Source organism: Mixophyes fleayi, chromosome 5 (genome assembly GCF_038048845.1).
Source record: "Mixophyes fleayi isolate aMixFle1 chromosome 5, aMixFle1.hap1, whole genome shotgun sequence".
Lineage (NCBI taxonomy): Eukaryota > Metazoa > Chordata > Amphibia > Anura > Limnodynastidae > Mixophyes > Mixophyes fleayi.
The window spans coordinates 75163750-75183363 of NC_134406.1; the positions used below are offsets into that span (position 1 = coordinate 75163750).

The 19614-nt window shown below is 40.8% G+C and overlaps 1 protein-coding gene across 1 annotated transcript in view; it reads right to left on the minus strand.

Annotated features, from left to right (window-relative positions):
- Positions 1-17739, minus strand: part of LOC142158443 (T-cell activation inhibitor, mitochondrial-like) — a 31660-nt gene extending 13921 nt beyond the window's left edge. Inside the window, exons 1-7 of the mRNA XM_075212394.1 lie at positions 16645-17739; positions 13687-13822; positions 11648-11801; positions 10412-10658; positions 9160-9282; positions 4557-4658; positions 4288-4375 (exon numbers count right to left, since the gene is read on the minus strand). Coding sequence (XP_075068495.1) covers positions 4288-4375; positions 4557-4658; positions 9160-9282; positions 10412-10658; positions 11648-11801; positions 13687-13822; positions 16645-16673 — 879 coding nt within the window. The 5' untranslated portion in view covers positions 16674-17739. The remainder of the gene's footprint in view (positions 1-4287; positions 4376-4556; positions 4659-9159; positions 9283-10411; positions 10659-11647; positions 11802-13686; positions 13823-16644) is intronic.
- Between the last annotated feature and the right edge of the window lie 1875 nt (positions 17740-19614).

Genomic DNA, 19614 nt, shown 5'->3' on the forward strand with positions numbered 1-19614 from the left:
CCATCAAGCTAATATTTCTTCACAAACTTATTTCACTCAAACCCATCACTTTCATCACGTTCCTCTCTAACTGTGTAGTGTATAGTGAGCTGTGCCAGTCCCGCTATCTGATCTGAGCTGCATGCGTTACAATCGCTCAGTCCTTTCAAACGCATATAGATTTCCGGTATGATGAGTTGTGCACACAACTTCCGGTTAGAAAACGTCACAGTCCGGGACTAGCACAGCTCACTACACATGGTTCCAGTTAAATAAGTAAAATTCATGTTCGAAAGGAACGTGGATTTTGGATTGCTTGGAATAGAGATTGACTTGATTATATTGGTCTGTTTATATATCACCCGAGCACTTTTTTTTTCCAAGTATCAACTGTCCATGGACTAATATTGCAATCAGCACTTTATCCTTTGTTCTTAATCTGGAATTTTTATTGTATGTACTGGAGCTTAAAGTCTAAATTCTCTAACACACACACACACATTTTGGACTCAGGAAACAGGAGGATATATTTGCAAATTTCAAACAAGGTTTTTTGTGTGGTGCACTAGTGGACTTCACTTATTCTCACAATAACAGACTCTCAATAATACAACAGAATAAGCCACAGAAACTGATTAAAAAAAATCTATCCCAAGTATTGTGCTCATTATACATACCCCTCTGCCATTATCCCAGATAAAATAGAGACCAATCAATTCAAAGGAATCTGGAATTTAAATTAAAGGACAAGTTAGTTTATATCTACCGCTTATTAGCCTGGCATTGAAGGTAAGGGAGCGCTTGAAGTTTATTAGCCCGGGGCGGTCTGAACTTTTAATCAGGACCTTCCCGGAAGCAGGGTCAGACTGGCTAGCCGGGGTATTCCCCGGTGGGATCGGACGCCTGATGGCTCCCCTCTTTGTTGGTGGGGGGAGCAGGTATTGTAAAAAAATAAAAAAAATAAAAATACTCACGTGATCGCAGCGCCGGTCGCCCCTCCTCTCTACTCGGTTCGCACTGAATGTCGGGCGTGATGTCATCATGTCATGCCCGACATTCAGTGAGGAGCGGTGCAGAGAGGAGCAAGCAAGAGGGAAGACAGAAGAGAAGAAAGAAGCCAATAATAAGGTAAGAAAAGGAACGGAGGCACGATGTGGAAAGCAGGATGGTGCATAGTGATGAAGGGAGGGGGGCAGGATGGCACAGAGTGCTGAAAGGGTGGAGGGGGGAGCAACATGGCACAGTGTGATAAAGGGTGGGGGGGGGGGCTGCTTCTTTCTCCCCTCCCTTCATCACCCTGTGCCATGCTGCTTCCCCCCCTTTCATCACTCTGTGTCATGCGGTTTCTTTCCTACTCCCTCAGAGTGATGAAGGGGGGGGGGGGGGGGTGGTAAGCAGCATGGGACAGTGTGATGAAGGTGGGCAGGCGAAGGGGAGAGCAAAAGCAGCATGAAGGGCGCAGTGTGATCATAAGTCGGAACAGCATGGTAATGAAGGGGCACAGTAATGTGTGTGTGATGGCACAGGGGGCTTGTGGCAATGTAGCCCCGTGTGTGAGGTATTCGGTGGCTAATTGATGGGTGCTATTTTGTTTGTGGGATAATGGTGGGGCAATTTCATTTTACAGTGGGGACTATTAATTTAAGATGGGGTGGGTTGGGGGCTATTGATTGAATGTGGGGCTGAGTTTGAGGAGCATGAGGTCTATTTATTAAATTTGAATATGAATTATTTAGTGGCAGCGACGGTTGCGGGAAATAGGTAAATTTATTATATGTAAATGCTATTAATTTACTGCTGGGGCTGTTTGGAGGGAGGGAAATTATTATTATCATCATCATCATTTATTTATATAGCGCCACTAATTCCGCAGCGCTGTACAGAGAACTCACCCACATCAGTCCCTGCCCCATTGGGGCTTACAGTCTAAATTCCCTAACACACACACAGACACAGACTAGGGTCAATTTGTTAGCAGCCAATTAACCTACCAGTATGTGTTTGGAGTATGGGAGGAAACCCACGCAAACACGGTGAGAACATACAAACTCCTCACAGATAAGGCCATGGTCGGGACTTGAACTCATGACCCCAGTGTTGTAAGGAAGAAGTGCTAACCACTTAGCCACCATGCTGCCCTAAGGCTAATAGGTTTACTTATTAAATAGGAATACTATTACTTTAATGTTGGGGTTGATTGGAGGGATATAGATCTATTTATTAAATGTGAATACTATTATTTTAATATTGGGGCTGGGGGAAGGCCTAAGTATTAATTGTGGATCCTATTGATTTAACACCGAGGCTGATTGTAATTTTCTAAATGTACCCATTTTTTTCCCCAAATAGGGCCACCAACATTCCAGGATCCAGACAAGCCGCAACTAAAGAAACCAGCAGCTACAGGTGGTGAAAATGACAAGAACAGGTAGGAGAGAGCAGGATAGTCTGTCAAATGTTTTGATTCTAGTGGGACAATCCCAATTTTTGGTGACTGTTCTGCCCAATCTAAGGGGAAGGTCAAGACTGTGTATTCTTTATATACTACACTATGGTGCTAGCTGTCCTTCGTGGGCTTACCACACCCCGGTTTGGTTACGCCTCTCTAGTGACTGGCCACACCCCCTCTGGTAAGCCCCTACCATTGTATTCCCCCTGTGGGCCCTTCATGCCCCAGTCCGATACTGCCCAGAGGGAACCCACGTAAACACAGGGAGAACATGCAATCTCCAAAAATATAGTGTCCTGGTCGAAATCTAACATGGGGTAAAGTGTATCACTCTAGAAGATTAGCGTATCATATGTGAATAAGCTCACCTTCTTGAATAGGCAAGTGGTGGCCAATCTTTTTCTCTTTTATTTAGCTGCGTTCCAAAGTGCCAATGTACCATATTTTGGGACCCGATGTCAGTTTGACATTGCCCAAGGGCCTCAAAATAGGTAGTTCCCAATACAATGTGTTGCACATAAAAAAATGAAAGGATACCAAAAACAAATACTGGGTCCCACTTGGAGCCCAATCACCAGGCTGCACACTTCTACTCTAGACCAATGTGCAGTTCGGAAATAAATGTTAGTAATCAAGCCCAAACTGTATCTCAAGTAGAAAAGAGACAATTCAGTGGATGTTATCCTTAGTTGGCCAGTGGAGCTCAAATATGGACCTAATGTGCAAATTAACAGACTTACAAAATTACAACAGGAAAGTGAGATAACTGAAAGTTGCTACATTTAGCTTATTTTATATATTATTATTGCATTTTAATATTAGGCAAACAAACGTCTGCTTTAGAACGCCCATTTCAGCAGAAGGGCTCAGATTTCCTCTCTCTTACCTAATGGAAATCATAATAAGGCTCTGTCACTATACAAACTAACATCATTCTCCCAGGGTTATCCTGACAAGCGTGAGATGCTGTGGGTCCATGAGTAGAAAACATACCCATGGCTATTAGAAATGACTAATTCCAGAGTACCTTAATGTAGAATATTATTCTGTTTAGATTTGCTTATTTACTTTCTCTTTGCCTATACTCAGCTTAGCTGAACTATTACCACCTTTTCCACTTCCCTCGCCTCTCCCTCCCAGTTTTCTGTTCCTAGAGTCTGTGTGTGATGAAGTAATTTAAAAAAAAATTAAGACTTGATTTAGAAAAATAAAACACAACAAATAAACTTGGTGGTATAAGTATGGGTCATGTAGATTGCAGGCATAAAGGGCTAGTAATCCTAAAGTTAATAATAGTTTCTACTTCCTTTCATAATATAACTACCCCATGGCTTCCTATTAAATTGAAGCTGTCACCCCATAGTAACAGCCACCTTCCCACTATATAGTTGTTTACTATAGCTAAAAGACCATTACAATAGAATGTCTCTGTGTGCAGTTTGTCTAATGTAAATGATGTCCTTTGTCATCTGGACCATATGTACTTCTATTTCCTCCAAACTCGTTTCAGACTCTTGAAGTATCCCATGTCTTCCTGGACACTCGTTTACACGTTTCTCCTTCACTACCTGCACCCTACTGCTTCTGTAACTGTATTAATATAATCCCAGTGTAACCCTGTGAGTTGCATCATTTATATCAGTCTCACTGAAGTAAACCGTGTTCTGAATTAAAAGAAGACTCTTTGTTTATGATCCTCAGATCACCAACTTCTTGACATAGGTAAGTCACTACCAGGCAACCAAAGTACAATAGTAAATCCAGTTACCATGAAACTCCATGGCAATCTAGTATTTTACCATGGATAATCCTGTACTATTTCAAGAAGGGGGGTTATATTTAAGATTATTGTGGAATACCTCAGTCCAGTGGTGATGAACATCCATGGTCCCAAGCATCACGTGTCCCATGCCTGTCGCTAATCCTGTGTCCAGACAGCAACATATCCTGATTCAGTCTATAAAGAATCAATGTGTCTTAGACAGCAAGCATATCTTATATGACCTATGACCATTCACAGCTAGAGTCAAGATAAAAGATATTAATTAACGGGACGAGAGATATAAATATATAGTGTCGGAGCATAAAGTAATAATAGTACTGTAATGATACCGTATAGTTGGCCTACTTACCCTTTGCCATCTTCAGTGACTCACAACTTTGTTGTGTTAGTCGGCTTAAGCTGTGTAGCTGCCCACAACGGTGAGCAATACCCCAACTTCTCTGCCACCTGTATAAAGAGGAAAAGAACATTTCTGACTTGTGTGTGGTCACTGCCCTGTTTCATGTAGTGGTAATAAAGTAAAGTGAAACTAAAGCCCACAATTGCAGTATAGGGAGAGCTGCACATTTTTACATTTCCTCTGATGTCAGAATAATTCTGTTTACTTTAAAAAATATTTAGAAGCTGCTGACTGAAAATGGTCATAAGTTTTGCGAGTGACTCACACATCAGAATTAACAGACTTGCATGAGTAAATAAAGTGATGTGTTCGTTGTAATGTATGCCACAGCAAACTATTCTTACATCTATTTCTCATATTAATTAAGCATTTAAGAAATCCTACTCACTGCCTAATACAGCATGGGCATACTGCAGCCTACAGTCATATAGTTGCTATGTGGTCTGCAATTAAAAACAAAATATGTTTTTTTATTCACAATGAGAAAATGTTTTCTCACTTAAGAAGAAGCAGACTGGATATTTCAGCCTGTAGGAGTCCAGAGACACCAGAGCAGGCTGCAGGGTTACCCAATGAATTCCTGGCTTACTGTCCAGGGTGCAGAGGGCCCTCAAGGCCAGAGTCATCCAGCACACAGAGGATTCAAACCAGTCATGTTTCTCCAACTGCCCCACTGGTCCAAGTGGCCATCGACAGCTAGCAGAAGCTCAGATTCCCCATGTAGTTATTTACTGTGATAGATGTGACTCGTGGAAGGTGGGAAGTCACAATGTCATTGGAATACATAGTGAGGGGGATGTTATCTACCAGTTCGAAACAGTTGCAGCAATAGTCAGGCACGTCCCTAAGAACACACACAGACACATACAAACAGGCATCTGTATCCCTAGTCCATCCTGAGTTTGTGAGATCACCACAAGTTATTTATAACAGAAGAGCACATTTCACTATAGTGGGAAGTGAAACCAGAGATAATCCCTTAGTCAGACTGCATTTAGATTGGGGAAATGGGGTGTAGGAAGTTGAGGTAGGGATTCTGGGGGGCCCACCCACTGCTGTTATCTTAGTCAGTGATTTAGTGCATCGGCTAGAAAGCGGGTTTGTTGGGGTTACCACTCGTAGTGGGGCTAGACAGCAAAGTAATGAGCCGTTAACTCAGCTGTCTCACCCCTCAGCCACCACCCCAAGACCTCTCTGGGAAACAGCGTCTGTGACCCCTAGACTGCCAACTGCCACTGGTAAGTGTGACTAACCAACAGACGTTACCAAACATTAACCTAGGTTGAATCAGACAGAGCAGCCAATGGACTAACCCATCATTAGTGGGGGCAAGAAGTGCTGCTGAGGAGACTGAAAACTACCCCAATGGTGATAGGTTTGTGTGGGAGGAGGATCGACTGTACCAACTGTCATCCGGTACAGAATTAACAGAACCAGGGTTAACTTACAGGCAATTAGGAGTTGCTCAACGGAATTGGGTTCGATTACTGGAATTAACTCACAACACCACAGTAGCAGGGCACTTAGTAGTGCGTAAGACTCGTGCCTATTGTACAATTTCTTATGGTCTTACGGGTCCACCTCGCTGCATGCTCCTTCAGTCTATGCAGATTATCAGTGAGCAATTCCAATGGGTTGCAATGGACATCACTGGCCCTGTGAAGAAACACAGCAGGACTGGCAAGCAGTTTATACTAACTGTGGTGCAAAGAGGTACCCAGAGGCGGTGTCATTGACATCCATAGATGCCGAGCATGTTGCCCAAGCACTCACGGATATCTTGTTGTGTAAGCTTCCAACAGGTGGTGGTAACCAATCAAGGGACCCAGTTTCATGGGGAGATACTTCAAACTATGTGAGACAGGTTTGGGGGGGTACATCCCTTACGCACTACTTTGTATCATTATCAGACTAACATGCATTGTGAGTGGTTCTCGAGAGCTTGCTGGAGGGGGAGACTGGGAGAAGTCCTTGCAGGAGCTGTTTTTTTCTCGTATCGCGAAGTGTCCGACAGAGCTGGGAATGGACCTTTCAGGAAACTCAGGTTCCTGTACTGGAGAATGTGGAGAAGCTACAGGAAAACCTGCAATTATTGATGCAGTTGACCTATGACAACATGGAGGAAGCTTAGGTCAGCCAGAGCTGGGATTATGATAGACACACATATGGGAGCTGGCCATTGGTCAAAGGGTGATGTGCTACTCCCAGCACGCAAGCACAATCTCCAATCTTCCAGGGCTGGCCCATAATAGTTGAGTGACAAGGGAAAGTGATCTACGTAGATGCCTTGGATAACCCTGGTAGGAGGTCGAGTACATGCCATATAAATCGATTGCAGGCCTATGAAACTTTGGAGATAGGTGCAGTAGCCATCTGCTTCCTACCTATGGACGACCCAGAGACTGACCCTATCCTGGATATACTGGCCAAAACAAAAAAGAGTAGGTGTAGAGGCAGATCCCACTTTACCATCCGAACTTGACATACCAATGTGGTCATCCATCATGTTAACACTTGAGAGACCGGGCAGATTAAGCTGCGATAGTATAGGGTGGGTCCCGAAGTGTTAGCCATGATCAAGAAGCAGATCAATGAGATACTGTAAATGGGAGTCACTGTGCTCTCCAACAGCCCATGGGAAGCTGGGGTCAGGTTAGTTCCCAAGAAGGAGGGAGCACATTTTTCTGTGTGGACTATAGGAAGTTGAATGTTATGGTAACAGGTGCTTATCATATGCCTCACATAGAGAAGTTACTCGCTATTACAGAATTAGTTTCAATTAATTTGCACACTTTGAACAGAAAAAAAAGTTTCAGTAAAGCCATCACAGAAAGAAAGGCAAAGTATAAGATCAGGTTACCTGAATGAGGAACATAGTATCTAGCAATAGATATTTCTTTTAGCCATCATACTAGATACATTCCTTCAGCCTCAACTTACCTCATGCCCCCTCCTTGCACCCAAATCAATACAGCAACACCTATACCTTTTCTATCCAATCCACTTTTCATCTTCACTAAAACTACTACTCTCTCCTATAACTACCCTGACCTGCCCTGATCTGACAGCACACTCACTTTACTCAGTAGACAAAGCAGCTCCTGCTATCTGTTGATGACCCAAAATTCTGTTCTCAGCCCTCTACTTTTCTCACTTTACACCTCTTTTCTTGGTGACAATTCGCTCATTCAGCCTTTAGTACAACCTCTATGTTGACAGCCCCAATGTACCTATCCTATCCTTGTGCTTCCTTCTACCCTTCTGTATTACCTGCTGTTTCCACATGGATTGAACACTAACTAAGCTCTGATTTGCATGTTGAGCTATATCATCTTCCTTCTTCCCAGAGTCACCACCTTCCCTCAAACCACCTTCAGGGTCAGCAATACCACAATTTTCTCAGTCTCCCAATGTCTATTCCCAATTCAAATTGTTATTAGTATATGTCCTTATCTTATCCAAGATGTAGTCAAAACTTATCCATTTTCTCATCTCCTGTCTTAACTACTGAAAGCTCCTTATATCTGACATTCCCCTCACCCATCTGTCCCCACTTCTATCCACACAAATGCAGTGGCGAGGTTAATCTTCCTCTATTTCCAAAGCACCACTCTAAATGCCTACACTGGTTCCCAATCCTCCAGAATACAATTTAAATTACTCCCTTTCACCTACAAAGCCCTCAACACCACAACTCCTTCATGCATCTTAAACCTCAGTTCAAAATGCTCTTCCTCACATCTTCAGATCTGCCTCTGACCTGTATCTTACCTCCTCCTCCTCCTTTCAGTCCCACTTACAAGAGTTCTGTGCCATTGACCACATATAAAATTCCCTACCTTGTCTGATCAGACTTACCTCTCTTTAAAGGCTCTCTGAAAATTCACCTCTTTACTAGAGCCTATCTTACCCCCTCCTATATTATGCATACTTACAGCCTCACTACTTTTACAATCTCCGCTCTATGTCACTCTCTGCCTTTAGCTCTGCCCTTTTCCCACTTGATTGTAAGCGTTCCCGAGCAGGGCCCTTCCTACCATTTGTTTTTATTAGATCTGCATTTATTTTGCTTACATTTAAAGTACTTGTTTTACGTATGCTCTGTTTTTTGCACCATCCACCACTGCGGAGCACCATGACACCTTACAAATCAACAACAATAACCATAGAAACAAAGTCCCAGTGAAATTAATTTCCAGGTGCTTAAATGAGTAGTCCCTCACAGCATAGGGAGTGATCTTATTAGAAAACAAACAAAAGAAGGTGGTTTGGGATCAATAAACTGAACATATTGTAGGTGCATTGATTTAGGTCAATTTTTGAAGTAAGGTGTATTTTTATATCGGTCACAGATCTCTGGAGGTGACTTAATATTGCTAATAACTTACAGTAGGGGATGGGTTAGTCCTTATAACACACAAATCTTTCTAACAAACTGAAGTGATTACTTTAGAACTCACAAATTATGTGTACTCATGTTATCACTTATATTATTAAGAGAAGTTTATAAATATATTGGCATCACTTGAGTATTATGTGGCATCTTACCTGACATCAGATAGCTGAAGCTGGTTGGACAATTCTGTCTTCAATCGCTCCAGTTCTTCCCTCAGTGGTATACTATCGTTTAGCTTCTTCAGTGCAACCTCTTGGTTACTCTCTATCCATGGACTGCAGGAAAAAAAGAAAGAAAAAGCAATTTTAAGTAATAACAACATGCAGAGAATGCAAATTCACTGAGTTAATTAAGAAGAAACTATAGCTAAAATGCAGTAACAGTGCTAACTGGAAGCTAATCAAGCACCAAACTAATATAAGTCATGTGTGAAATACGTTGTGTTCCACACATGATTTATATTAGTTTGGTGCACAACGCATTTCACACATCTGGAGTTCTGACACAAAACTAGAAACTTTTACATATATATTAGAAATGGCATATACATTACAAGGAAAAATGGTTGTAGATAAATATGGTCTGATCCCAATATAATAATAATAATAATAATAATAATAATAATAATAATAATAATGAGTGATCATATTTTTATTTGCAAATGTTACAGCTGTTTCACATTAGACTGCTTTAGTTTTCTTTTTTATGCAACTGTCTGGCTGAGCATCATAAGCGATATACAAAAATTAGACATGACTTCACTAAAGGGATAATAGCTTAATTGTGCCTAATACCTATGCCACATATAATTTGTCTAGGACACAAGAAACGGCATAGATAAAAAGCCATTTTGACCTTAGGTTCCTTTCCCTTTAGTGCAAAAAAATCTAATCAGAGTATTGGCAACCCATTACTAGCATCTACCGTCAGCAAATTAAAGGAGTTGATTTTCTCCAGAACACACATTGAAACTATTGGAAGACATCATCTTACAGTCCATCTTGGATCCATATTTCTACACATATCACTATGATGGGATAGAGAGACTTGTATACATTTCTCCCTTGACTGCTCTCATTTGCATAATACCACACCCATGAGAATGTTGCAGTGTGCAGCAACCACTTGTGTAGTACAAATATGTGTCTCAAAAAAAAAAAATCTTTGCCAATAGCAAATTGTAATCCTGAAAATATCATACTTTGCAGCTGTTGACACTAAAATCGATCATTGCTACATTGTGCCTATTCTATGACCAAGGCACCAGTCTAGACCTTGGAAAAAGCAGTAACAAATGAGCTCTTGAAATTATGAAAAGCTAATGCAGAACACGTAATTAAAGTATTAAACAAGTATTAAACAGACAGAAAATACTGTCAAATAATGATTTTGAAAGCAACTTACCTAATTGTTATTTCCGCTCTCTGTGCTTGTTCCAGGTCCTCTTCCGGGTCTTTGAAACCAGTGAAGGAGTAATAGGTCTTGTCCCACTTTATGGGCCTGTAGAACGTGGACGTCGATCTCTTTGAAGAGTCTATAACTTCAGTTAAACTTTGTACATGGTCTGTAGACAATCTGCAGGAATTGAGAATGCCCAAGACTGTGCTCAAAAGGTCCCTGGTATCTAAAGTAAAGCTGACTGGTCGGAATTCTGTCAAATGCAATAAATAGGACTGCTTTAGCAAATGTTGCCATACCTTTACAAAACAAAACTGTGCGAGAGGGAGCTCAGGACAAAGATACAAGCCAAAGGCTAGTATCCCATGGGCACTTTGTAAACCCAAATATTGAATTTGATATTTATAGACTATTTGATTGCATAAACCACACAGTGTGACAGGAGCTCAGCATTTACACTGTTGAATATGTGCAGGCAAACACAGCATGTAAGTTACGGTTTCCTAACCTAAAAAGGTAGAGTTTGTTAACCTATGGGTTGGAAACCAAAAACGGGTAGACATGTAATTTATGGTGTGTTGCCATGGGACTCTTTTTAAAAGACAAATGTTTTTTGCCATCTTGCTGGCAGTGTAGGTCCACGAAAGAGTACATAACGATGATGAAAAACAAAAATTTTTATGCTTTCACTTCTACATGCCTGAAGAAACAAATGAATGAAAATACATTATTCAAAGCTAGACCATGTGGCCATAAAGTGGAGCTCAACACTAATCTAAATCCTAAACTAATATACTACAGAAAAACTCCACCCAAAATGTAAAAACTAGTATTTGTTGGAGATCACCAAGTTAATAGCAATAAATCCTCACTTTTACTTACCTACAATGCTCTGTTAGCCAGAGCCAACTGTTCCCCATAATCACCAATAGTCCCACATGTGTCCTGTATACTACAGCCACACCGGTTTCAAACAGACAGCATGCACAGTGCATAGGGGAGAGTTGTCGACAATGCTGCCTTGCTTGAATGAGGAGCACTGTAGAAGTATACAGAAGACTGGTGTGGGACAATTGGAGGTTTTAAGGGACCTAGCAGATACTGCAAACGGGGACATCAGAGGTAAATAATGCTCATGTTTCAAACACAGATCTTTTCTTAAACCTAGATGATTTCAGTGGTACAAAATGAGCATTGCTAGCATATGACCTCATACATAAATAGTAGCACGTAAGCATCTACCCAATTCCTTGGTGGATTCTTGGTCATTCTCAGAGTTCTGCTCAGTTTCTCGAATATAAAACGTGAGTTGGGCAGGTTTGTGAGATCTGAGGCCGGGCTTTTGAAGATTCTCTAGATATCCATTTAATCGTTTCAGGGAATTTTCATTAACCTCCTAAAAAGAAAACAGAACATTTCATAGTGAGCACAGGAAATATTTCTGTCCTTTGTAATAAAAACAATATTGTATTAAAATGACAAACATCCACCAAGTTTTTGTTGTCTCTGTTCTAATTCACCCACCAATCTACAAAAACGTATCTTCTTTCTCAGCTCTCACGTTTCTATCACATTTAACCTCTCATTGTCACCCATGATCGCTAGATTCTTTTTAGAATATCCCTGATGTGGTCTATTTTTCCCACAGCCCAAAAAAAAAACCAAGAGAACAAAAAAAAATAAAAATAGAATTTTATTGTTTTCTATGGATACCAATGTTCAAGTCATGCCCTCTTCCCTTATCATAAGTCCAACTAATACCTTGGGATTGTTATCAGCATAGACTATGTTTAAGTTACTATTCAGCTAACTCTCACAGAAAATAGTATTTGTTAATCTAATTAATAGATTAGAAGTGATATTTTACATCAGCTGTTATATTTGATCCCATGTAGACAGTATGGTTACCACATACATGCCAACTCTCCCGGAAAGTCCGGGAGACTCCTGAAATTCGGATCAGTCTCCCGGGCAAGCTGGCATTTCTCCCGCATCCCAATCTCACACCGAGAATCGCATCATTTGACGCGATTCTCGGTGAATCACGCAATTTTGGAGGGCGGGAGGGGGGCGGGACGAGGCCAATCGCGTCATTTTGGCCCCCCGCAATGCAAATTACGTTTTCGTGGGGGGCGGGGCCAAAATGACGCGATTGGCCTCGTCCCGCCCCCTCCTGCCCTCTAGTCACGCCCCCTCTCCCGGAAACAAGTTTCCGGGAGTTGGTAAGTATGGGTTACCATTTATGGATCCTTATATCCATAGTCTGAACAAACTTATCGTTCAGGCCACTAGGGGCTTATAGGACTTTGCTTTGTCTACTTTCTTTTTATATATATCACATAACATCTCAGCTCACTTAACTACATTAGTGGACAGGCCCTGACAAGTGGGCTAAGGGGGTTGAAGCATACAGATGTTTCTCTGGAGCCTTTGGTAATATTATCTATAGAAATCAGGCTCTGCCCTGATCAGCCATATGTGCAACATAAAGTACTCCTTGCATGTGTGACTGACGAATATACAGAGAGTTGACAAATAAACCACTTTTGGTTAAATTTTGTCTTTGTGAATTCTTAGCATTTCCTGAAGGTCATCATTGGGCCACATTCAGTATATAATGTTTACACCGATAATCTAATAGCAGAAATCAGCTTTCTATATATCAATTAGCTTTCGGTTTTAATATTTGTAGATTAGGCTAGTTGATGAGATTTAATTTGTCCTACAGGTGTCCCTTGAAACTGAGCTAATAGACCATAAAATTATGTCCATTTATAGGTTTTTGTTGTGTTCACAGCACCCTCTTATGGTTAAAGGTCTATGAAAGTCACAGGCTGATGTGATTTCCTTAATTGAGAAAGATACCTATACATTGTTTAAGTGGATTGTATGCACCAATTTAAAATGTTCATTATGTACTAGGACATCTTTTTGAATTTTACTTGAGTTTATCTTCTGGTTCATTTCTTGAATCAATCCATTTACATATTTGGATTATCCTAATGAAAATACTGTACATGTTTGCGACACCCTTTGTGGGCAAATGGAACAGCTGAAACAATGCAGCATCGTACATTTTTGACACACTTACAGGACAGGGATGTCTAGTCAACTTTTGAATTATTATGGCAGCGATGTTTAGGGTGTCAGTAGATTGATTTTCCATTTCACCCTTTCTGTATACCTTTAACTGAAATGCTCTTTTGTTATTTTGTGTCGTACTGAGCTTTGGGTTTGTAAAAAAAAAAAAAAAAAAAAGTTTAATACTTGAGGCTACTTACTCTCTCTCTTGGGTGTTGACCAAAGAAATCTGGATGTACAGCAAAATAGAATGGTCTTAAAGCATTCACAGCATCTGCACCTGAGAGGGCCCTGGATTGGAGCAGACGCTTATAAAGCAATTGTCCCCAGCACAGCCTGGAGAAGATGAAAAACACGCAATGAACATATAGTTCACTATTACTAGATTTCAAGAGAGGTTTACACCTAAAGTTTATTATAAACCCTTAGTTTATAAACCTGTACTTATTAAGTAATAAGCAATTTGAACGGAAGAGAGTATTTAATTGAACATGCCGTCTATCATCAACATCATTTTATATAGCGCCACTAATTCCGCACTGCTGTACAGAGAACTCACTCACATCTGTCCCTGCTGTATGCTCTGTCCTGAGTCATCTTCCTTGATGCGTTGCAGCAAGACATCAAGTGGAGCACAAAACACTTTGTTATAACCAGATAAGGAGTTTTAAGAAAAAGCCTTAAGAGGCCTAATAACATTGCTATTTTATTAATGTATTTTAAGGTCCATGTTACACGGATGCTTCAGCCTGTTATTTTACATTGCTCACTAGATTTCTCAAGAAAACAACAAATCCCAAATGCTGTTTTCAGCACTTTCCAATAAGTTAAATGCACAGATGGAATAATATATATTGGTTTGTTAGAGCATAAGAGTATAATAACATAGGGAGATATTTTGAGGGACAGAATTGTCAAGAAAGTTGTGTCTTACTGTGGATTTACACACTGAGGTTTATTTATTAATACTGCTTAAAGGTGCAAATCTGCACTAAATTTCCTTAACAACCAGGCTTTTAATTTTTAAGCTCGAGGTACGTACTCCAATCACCCAGTGCCGTGCAAAAACAGTGCTGGGGGCTTGGGACTTAAAAGGAAAAAGGAAAGAGCCCCGTTGCTCCCTGTCCCCCGAAGCCAAAAGGCCTCTTTGGAGGACAAAGATTCTTCGGACACCCCTTCGCCAAAGCTAGGGGGTGCCCCTTTACGTCCCCGGCCCTTGGAGCCAAAAGGCCCCTTAGAGGGCAAGGGTCTTCAGGACTGCTGCAAGGCTCGGGGCAGCCCCCTTTACCCCAGGGTCGGCCGAAGCTTTCCCCGGGGGACTGGTTCTTCAACTCTCCCCATAAGGAGAGAGTCTCAGATGACTGAGGGAGAGCGGTTCCCCTTAGGGTCAAACCCAAACCCAAACGTGCAGACGGAAATCAAACAAACAAATCCGTGCAAAAAAAAAATGCTAAATGTGCATAAGTGCTACATGTTCAATAAATAAAAATAAAAAAGTGCCGATAAGCCCCAGCCTGATGGCCGGAGGGTGTAAACATTTTTCTGGCCCAGCCATAAGGCCGGGACCAAGAAAGTAAATAGTGGTGCAGGGTTCGCTCTCAGTGTATTGTGCCCCGTGCCTTACTCTTTACACGTGATCGTGGGGCCACCACCACCCGTGCATTTTCAGGTCTCCTCCGGGCCCTGTCCCCCGGAGGCACAGACACCTCGAGCCGCCAAGTCACCACCGGCCTTCTGGCATCAGACCAAGGAGACCCATCCCTTCCAGGGCGGCCCTGACACACCCCTTTTAGGACAGGAACTACACTGGATCTTAGCCAAAAGGCAGAGAAGCGAATTGAAGATTGTGTGCTGTGTTTCAGTGCAAGCAGATTTGCACCTCTGAGCAATGTTACTGTCACATCTAAAGGAAATCACTGATTGGTATTTCTAACAAGTGCAACCTGCAATGAAAACTGCTTGGAAAGTGTCGAAGTCAAATAATTGGATATGGTCATTTCAAATTAATATCTAGCAATCTGATTGTCTTTGTCTGAAATTATGCGGATAGCACGCTACGGCGTGGAGGAGAGTATTCAACCACAACACAAGCGAACACTTGTACACACATTTACACGAACACATACACTTGTAATTAGTTCAACTTAAAAATAATTCAAACACATAGGGCTAGATTTACTAAGATGCAGGTTTGAAAAAGTGGGGATGTTGCCTATAGCAACCAATCAGATTCTAGCTTTCATTTTTTTCTAGCTTTCATTTATAATGAAATGTAGCCGAATTTATAGTTAAATATAGTAATGTTAAATACACTTTAGTGAGATCTAAGGTTCAGGATACAGGAAACATATCATGTCTAGTATCATTCTAATCCCCTATTTATCCTCAGACGTCCGGTTCAATTGCCTAAGAGATCGCACCTTGCATATGCAAGATATGGATTATAGAGAATAAATGATCAGAATGGTATTGTGTGTGCAATGCAAATAGACCAGTTTGAACCAGCTTTCGGCAGGAAGATTAGTATGCATCTGTTGAGAGCTGACCCCCACCCTTGGAGGGCATCATTAGAACTAGCCAATGACCTGCATTTCACTGGACTGTCCTGAACCCTGAACCTATGGAAACATGCCAAATCATCTCTATTGTTTTCACTGTATCACGAACTGTATATAAGCAGGAGCTCTGGGTCCAACAGTCAGTCTCTTTGACCACAGACTTCAGGACTAAATGACTGTATGCTGGATCCAGGGCGCCTGCATATGTAATCGGCTGCACTTATTTTATTGAATTGTTACTTTGCTACTTTTTGCTATTAAACCGCTTTGTGAGTTGGAACCACACTATTTGAAGTAGACAATCTTCATTGGTTAGCGACTAGACGTACATAACAAAAGCATAGTCTTAAAATGATCCAAAACTATAGAAGTGTTAGAATAACAGATGTGCAATAAAAAAAGAAGCACTCTGCTAACCAAAAAACAAACATTTTAAAAATTAGCAAGAATGAAAAGAAATCCTGCTAGAGATAACTGGCCAAATATTTAGATATTTGTTTATTCCTATAGTTATCTCCAGGTCAACAATGTGTCACTCAATGTAACTGAAGACAAGGCTGTATGAAATATGAATGATTGAGGTCAGCTTCAAGATCTTACCTCTTTGTGGCTCTGCAGCCGGCAAACATGTCAGCATTCAGAAATCAAGTGAAAACCTTAAACAAAAACAAATATTATAAGTCAAATGCAGTCTGGACTCACATGAGCTAAATATAATCAATACCGCAGTGGATATAAAAAGTCTACATGCCCTTTTTGAAATTGCAGGCGTTTGTGATGGAAAGCCTGAAATGAAGATAAATTATGCCAGACCTTTTCCACCTTTAATGTGTTGGCACGGAGCAGTACGTTCCATCTCCTACCTATTGTATGTAATCCCAGATGGTCTAGTGGTAACAGGAAGTGGGTCATAGTCCGGCCACCCGCATTGCACTACTGCGCATGCGTGGACCAGAAGACTTTCGTGCAGTTCTTCTGTGACCGTTGGTGAAGAGCGATAGATGCTTTCTGTGGTAGCTGCATCATCTGCATGTGTTCATATCAATATATAACTATTATAAAGTGATTGGAGGCACCAATTTAATGAAAAACCATCCTCTTCTATCACCCACAACATAAGTTTATTATTTGCACATACGAATGTCCTGAAAACTGTGTTAAGTACATTAGCTGCATAAGTCTAATATACAGGATCTCATTGCTGAGAGGTAATAATCAGGAGAGGAGTATAAAATATATACAAATAAATTACATGTACCATGGAAAACTATTATCAATAAGTGGAAAAAATGAGGCATAATGGGGACATTACCAAGATCAGGAAGTCCCTCCACAGAGGATGAGAGGACAAGGAGAAAACTCATCACTGAGGCTAACAAGAGTCCTACTGCAACATTAGAGCAGCTACAGGAACTAGTCACTCCCTGCATATGACAACAATCTCCTGTATTCTGCACATGTTAGGGTGGCAAGCTGGAAGCTATTTCTTGCAGAAAAAGAACATCCAAGCCCATCTAGATTTTTCAAAAAAACAAAAAAAAAAACCAATAACATTCAATTAACCCAAACCACCTGGGAAATGTTCTATGGTCCAAGGTTGAACTTTTTGGACTTAATTCTAAAAGATGTGTTTGGTGCAAAGACAACACAATTCATTACCCAGAACACTATACCTACTGTGAAGCATAGTGGTGGCATTATGCTTTGGAGCTGCTTCTCTTCAACTGCGACACAGGCTCCAAATCAACCAAGGAACAGCTCCAGAAAAGGAGGGAGGAGTAAGATAGAAGTGCAAAGTCCAGGGGTTAAATATATTAAAGTGCCGCTTTTTGCAAGTCGCCGGCAATTAGCGAGTTTGCAATCAAAATTTAAAGCGACGATGGCATTAAGGGCAAAACAATGCCTTTAAAACCGTTGACACTTTAAATTTTGACTGCCAACTTTCCGGCGACTTGCAGAAAGCGGCACTTAATACAATTACCCCCAGGTGTGCAAAATTGATAGAGACTTATTAAAAAAGACTCACTGCTATAATAAAAGCAAAAGGTGTTTCTGCAAAGTATTAGTTTATGGGGTATGCACACTTATACAACCAGGGCATTGTAATGTTCTTTTTTTATTTCACTTATTTTTTTCTAAAAATTGTCAATTTGTTTTTTACTTGAATGTTAATGGCTGCAAGGTCGCAATAAAGGTGGAAACAGATCAGACATGATTTATCTTGATTTCAGGCTTCACATCACAAACATCTGCAATTTCAATAAGTGTGTGTAGATATTTTATAGCCACTGAATATTGTAGTGTAAAAAATGAATTTGCACAAATCAAAACACATAAATTGTAGATTTTGGATATTTAAAAATAAGCCCTATATAGCTCAGAATTGAGATTTTCCCACACCCATAAACAGAGAATTTTATGGAAGATGAGAACCATTCAGCCCATCAAGTCTGGCCATTTTTTACCTGATAACCCCAGATTTGAACCTCTGTTTCTATCTGGAGATGGCTTAATTAAAAGATCTTTGGTTTTATTTAAACATACTAAAAATCAGACAATATTTTTGGTTCATTGCTGTCAGGCGCGGGCTGGCAGATGTTGGCCCGGGGGGCGCACAGCGCACAGTCGGCCGCATCACATGACACGTGATGCGGTCGCGTCATCGATGACGCGGTAATGTTGGTAATTTTTATTGTAGGATATTGAGTATGTTCTAATAAAACCAAATATCTTGTAGCTAAGCCAACTCCAGTTCGCTTCTTACATGTGATTCTGCCATTAACAGACATACTTAGTTTGATTTAATTTCGATTTACTTTGATTTCAAAAAATATTTTTATTTGTTGGGGTTTACCCATAGTGGTTTAGGACTGTTTAACAATGTCATCATTTCTTCATATTTGCAACAGAATACATGAAATGTCTAGAATGTTTAATTTTTTCAAAATCTGTTTGAGACAAAGCACTACACAAATCAACATACAGGGGCCTGACTCATCTAGGAACGGAAGTCCTGTTGTGTGCTGCATTTTCCATACAATTGCTCTGCGCATGCTCAGAAACTGTCAATGCCAGTGAATAGATGTGCACGCAATTCAAGTTCGAACGCAAATGACAATACACACAGCCTACCATTTCAAGGGGGGGAGGGGGGGAAAGAGGGCTGGACGCACATAGGCATCTAGAGTAACGGCGGGTCAAGATCGAGCGCATGCAGAATCTGATTAAAGCCCTGCGCATCTCTCAGGTACGTTTTTTTAGCCAGATCACTTGCGCCAGCTACAGGGCTTAATACAGTAGTATTAACAGGTGTTAATGTATTTAGTCATTTTTTTTATATCTGTGCATGTCCTACAGTGTCTTCTGTGTGTGCATACGCTCACATATAACCAGAGTATACTTCTACATGTATTCAAATGGAAACGTTTCTTGAGATCCGCTTGAACTTGAATATGGATGAATGTACATGCAATTTTTAAAAATGCAAATTGCATTTACTTTGCTTAGCTTCAGGCCAACAGTGCATCTGGAGCAGATTCAAATGACATCTGAATTCTGTCAGGTTTGACA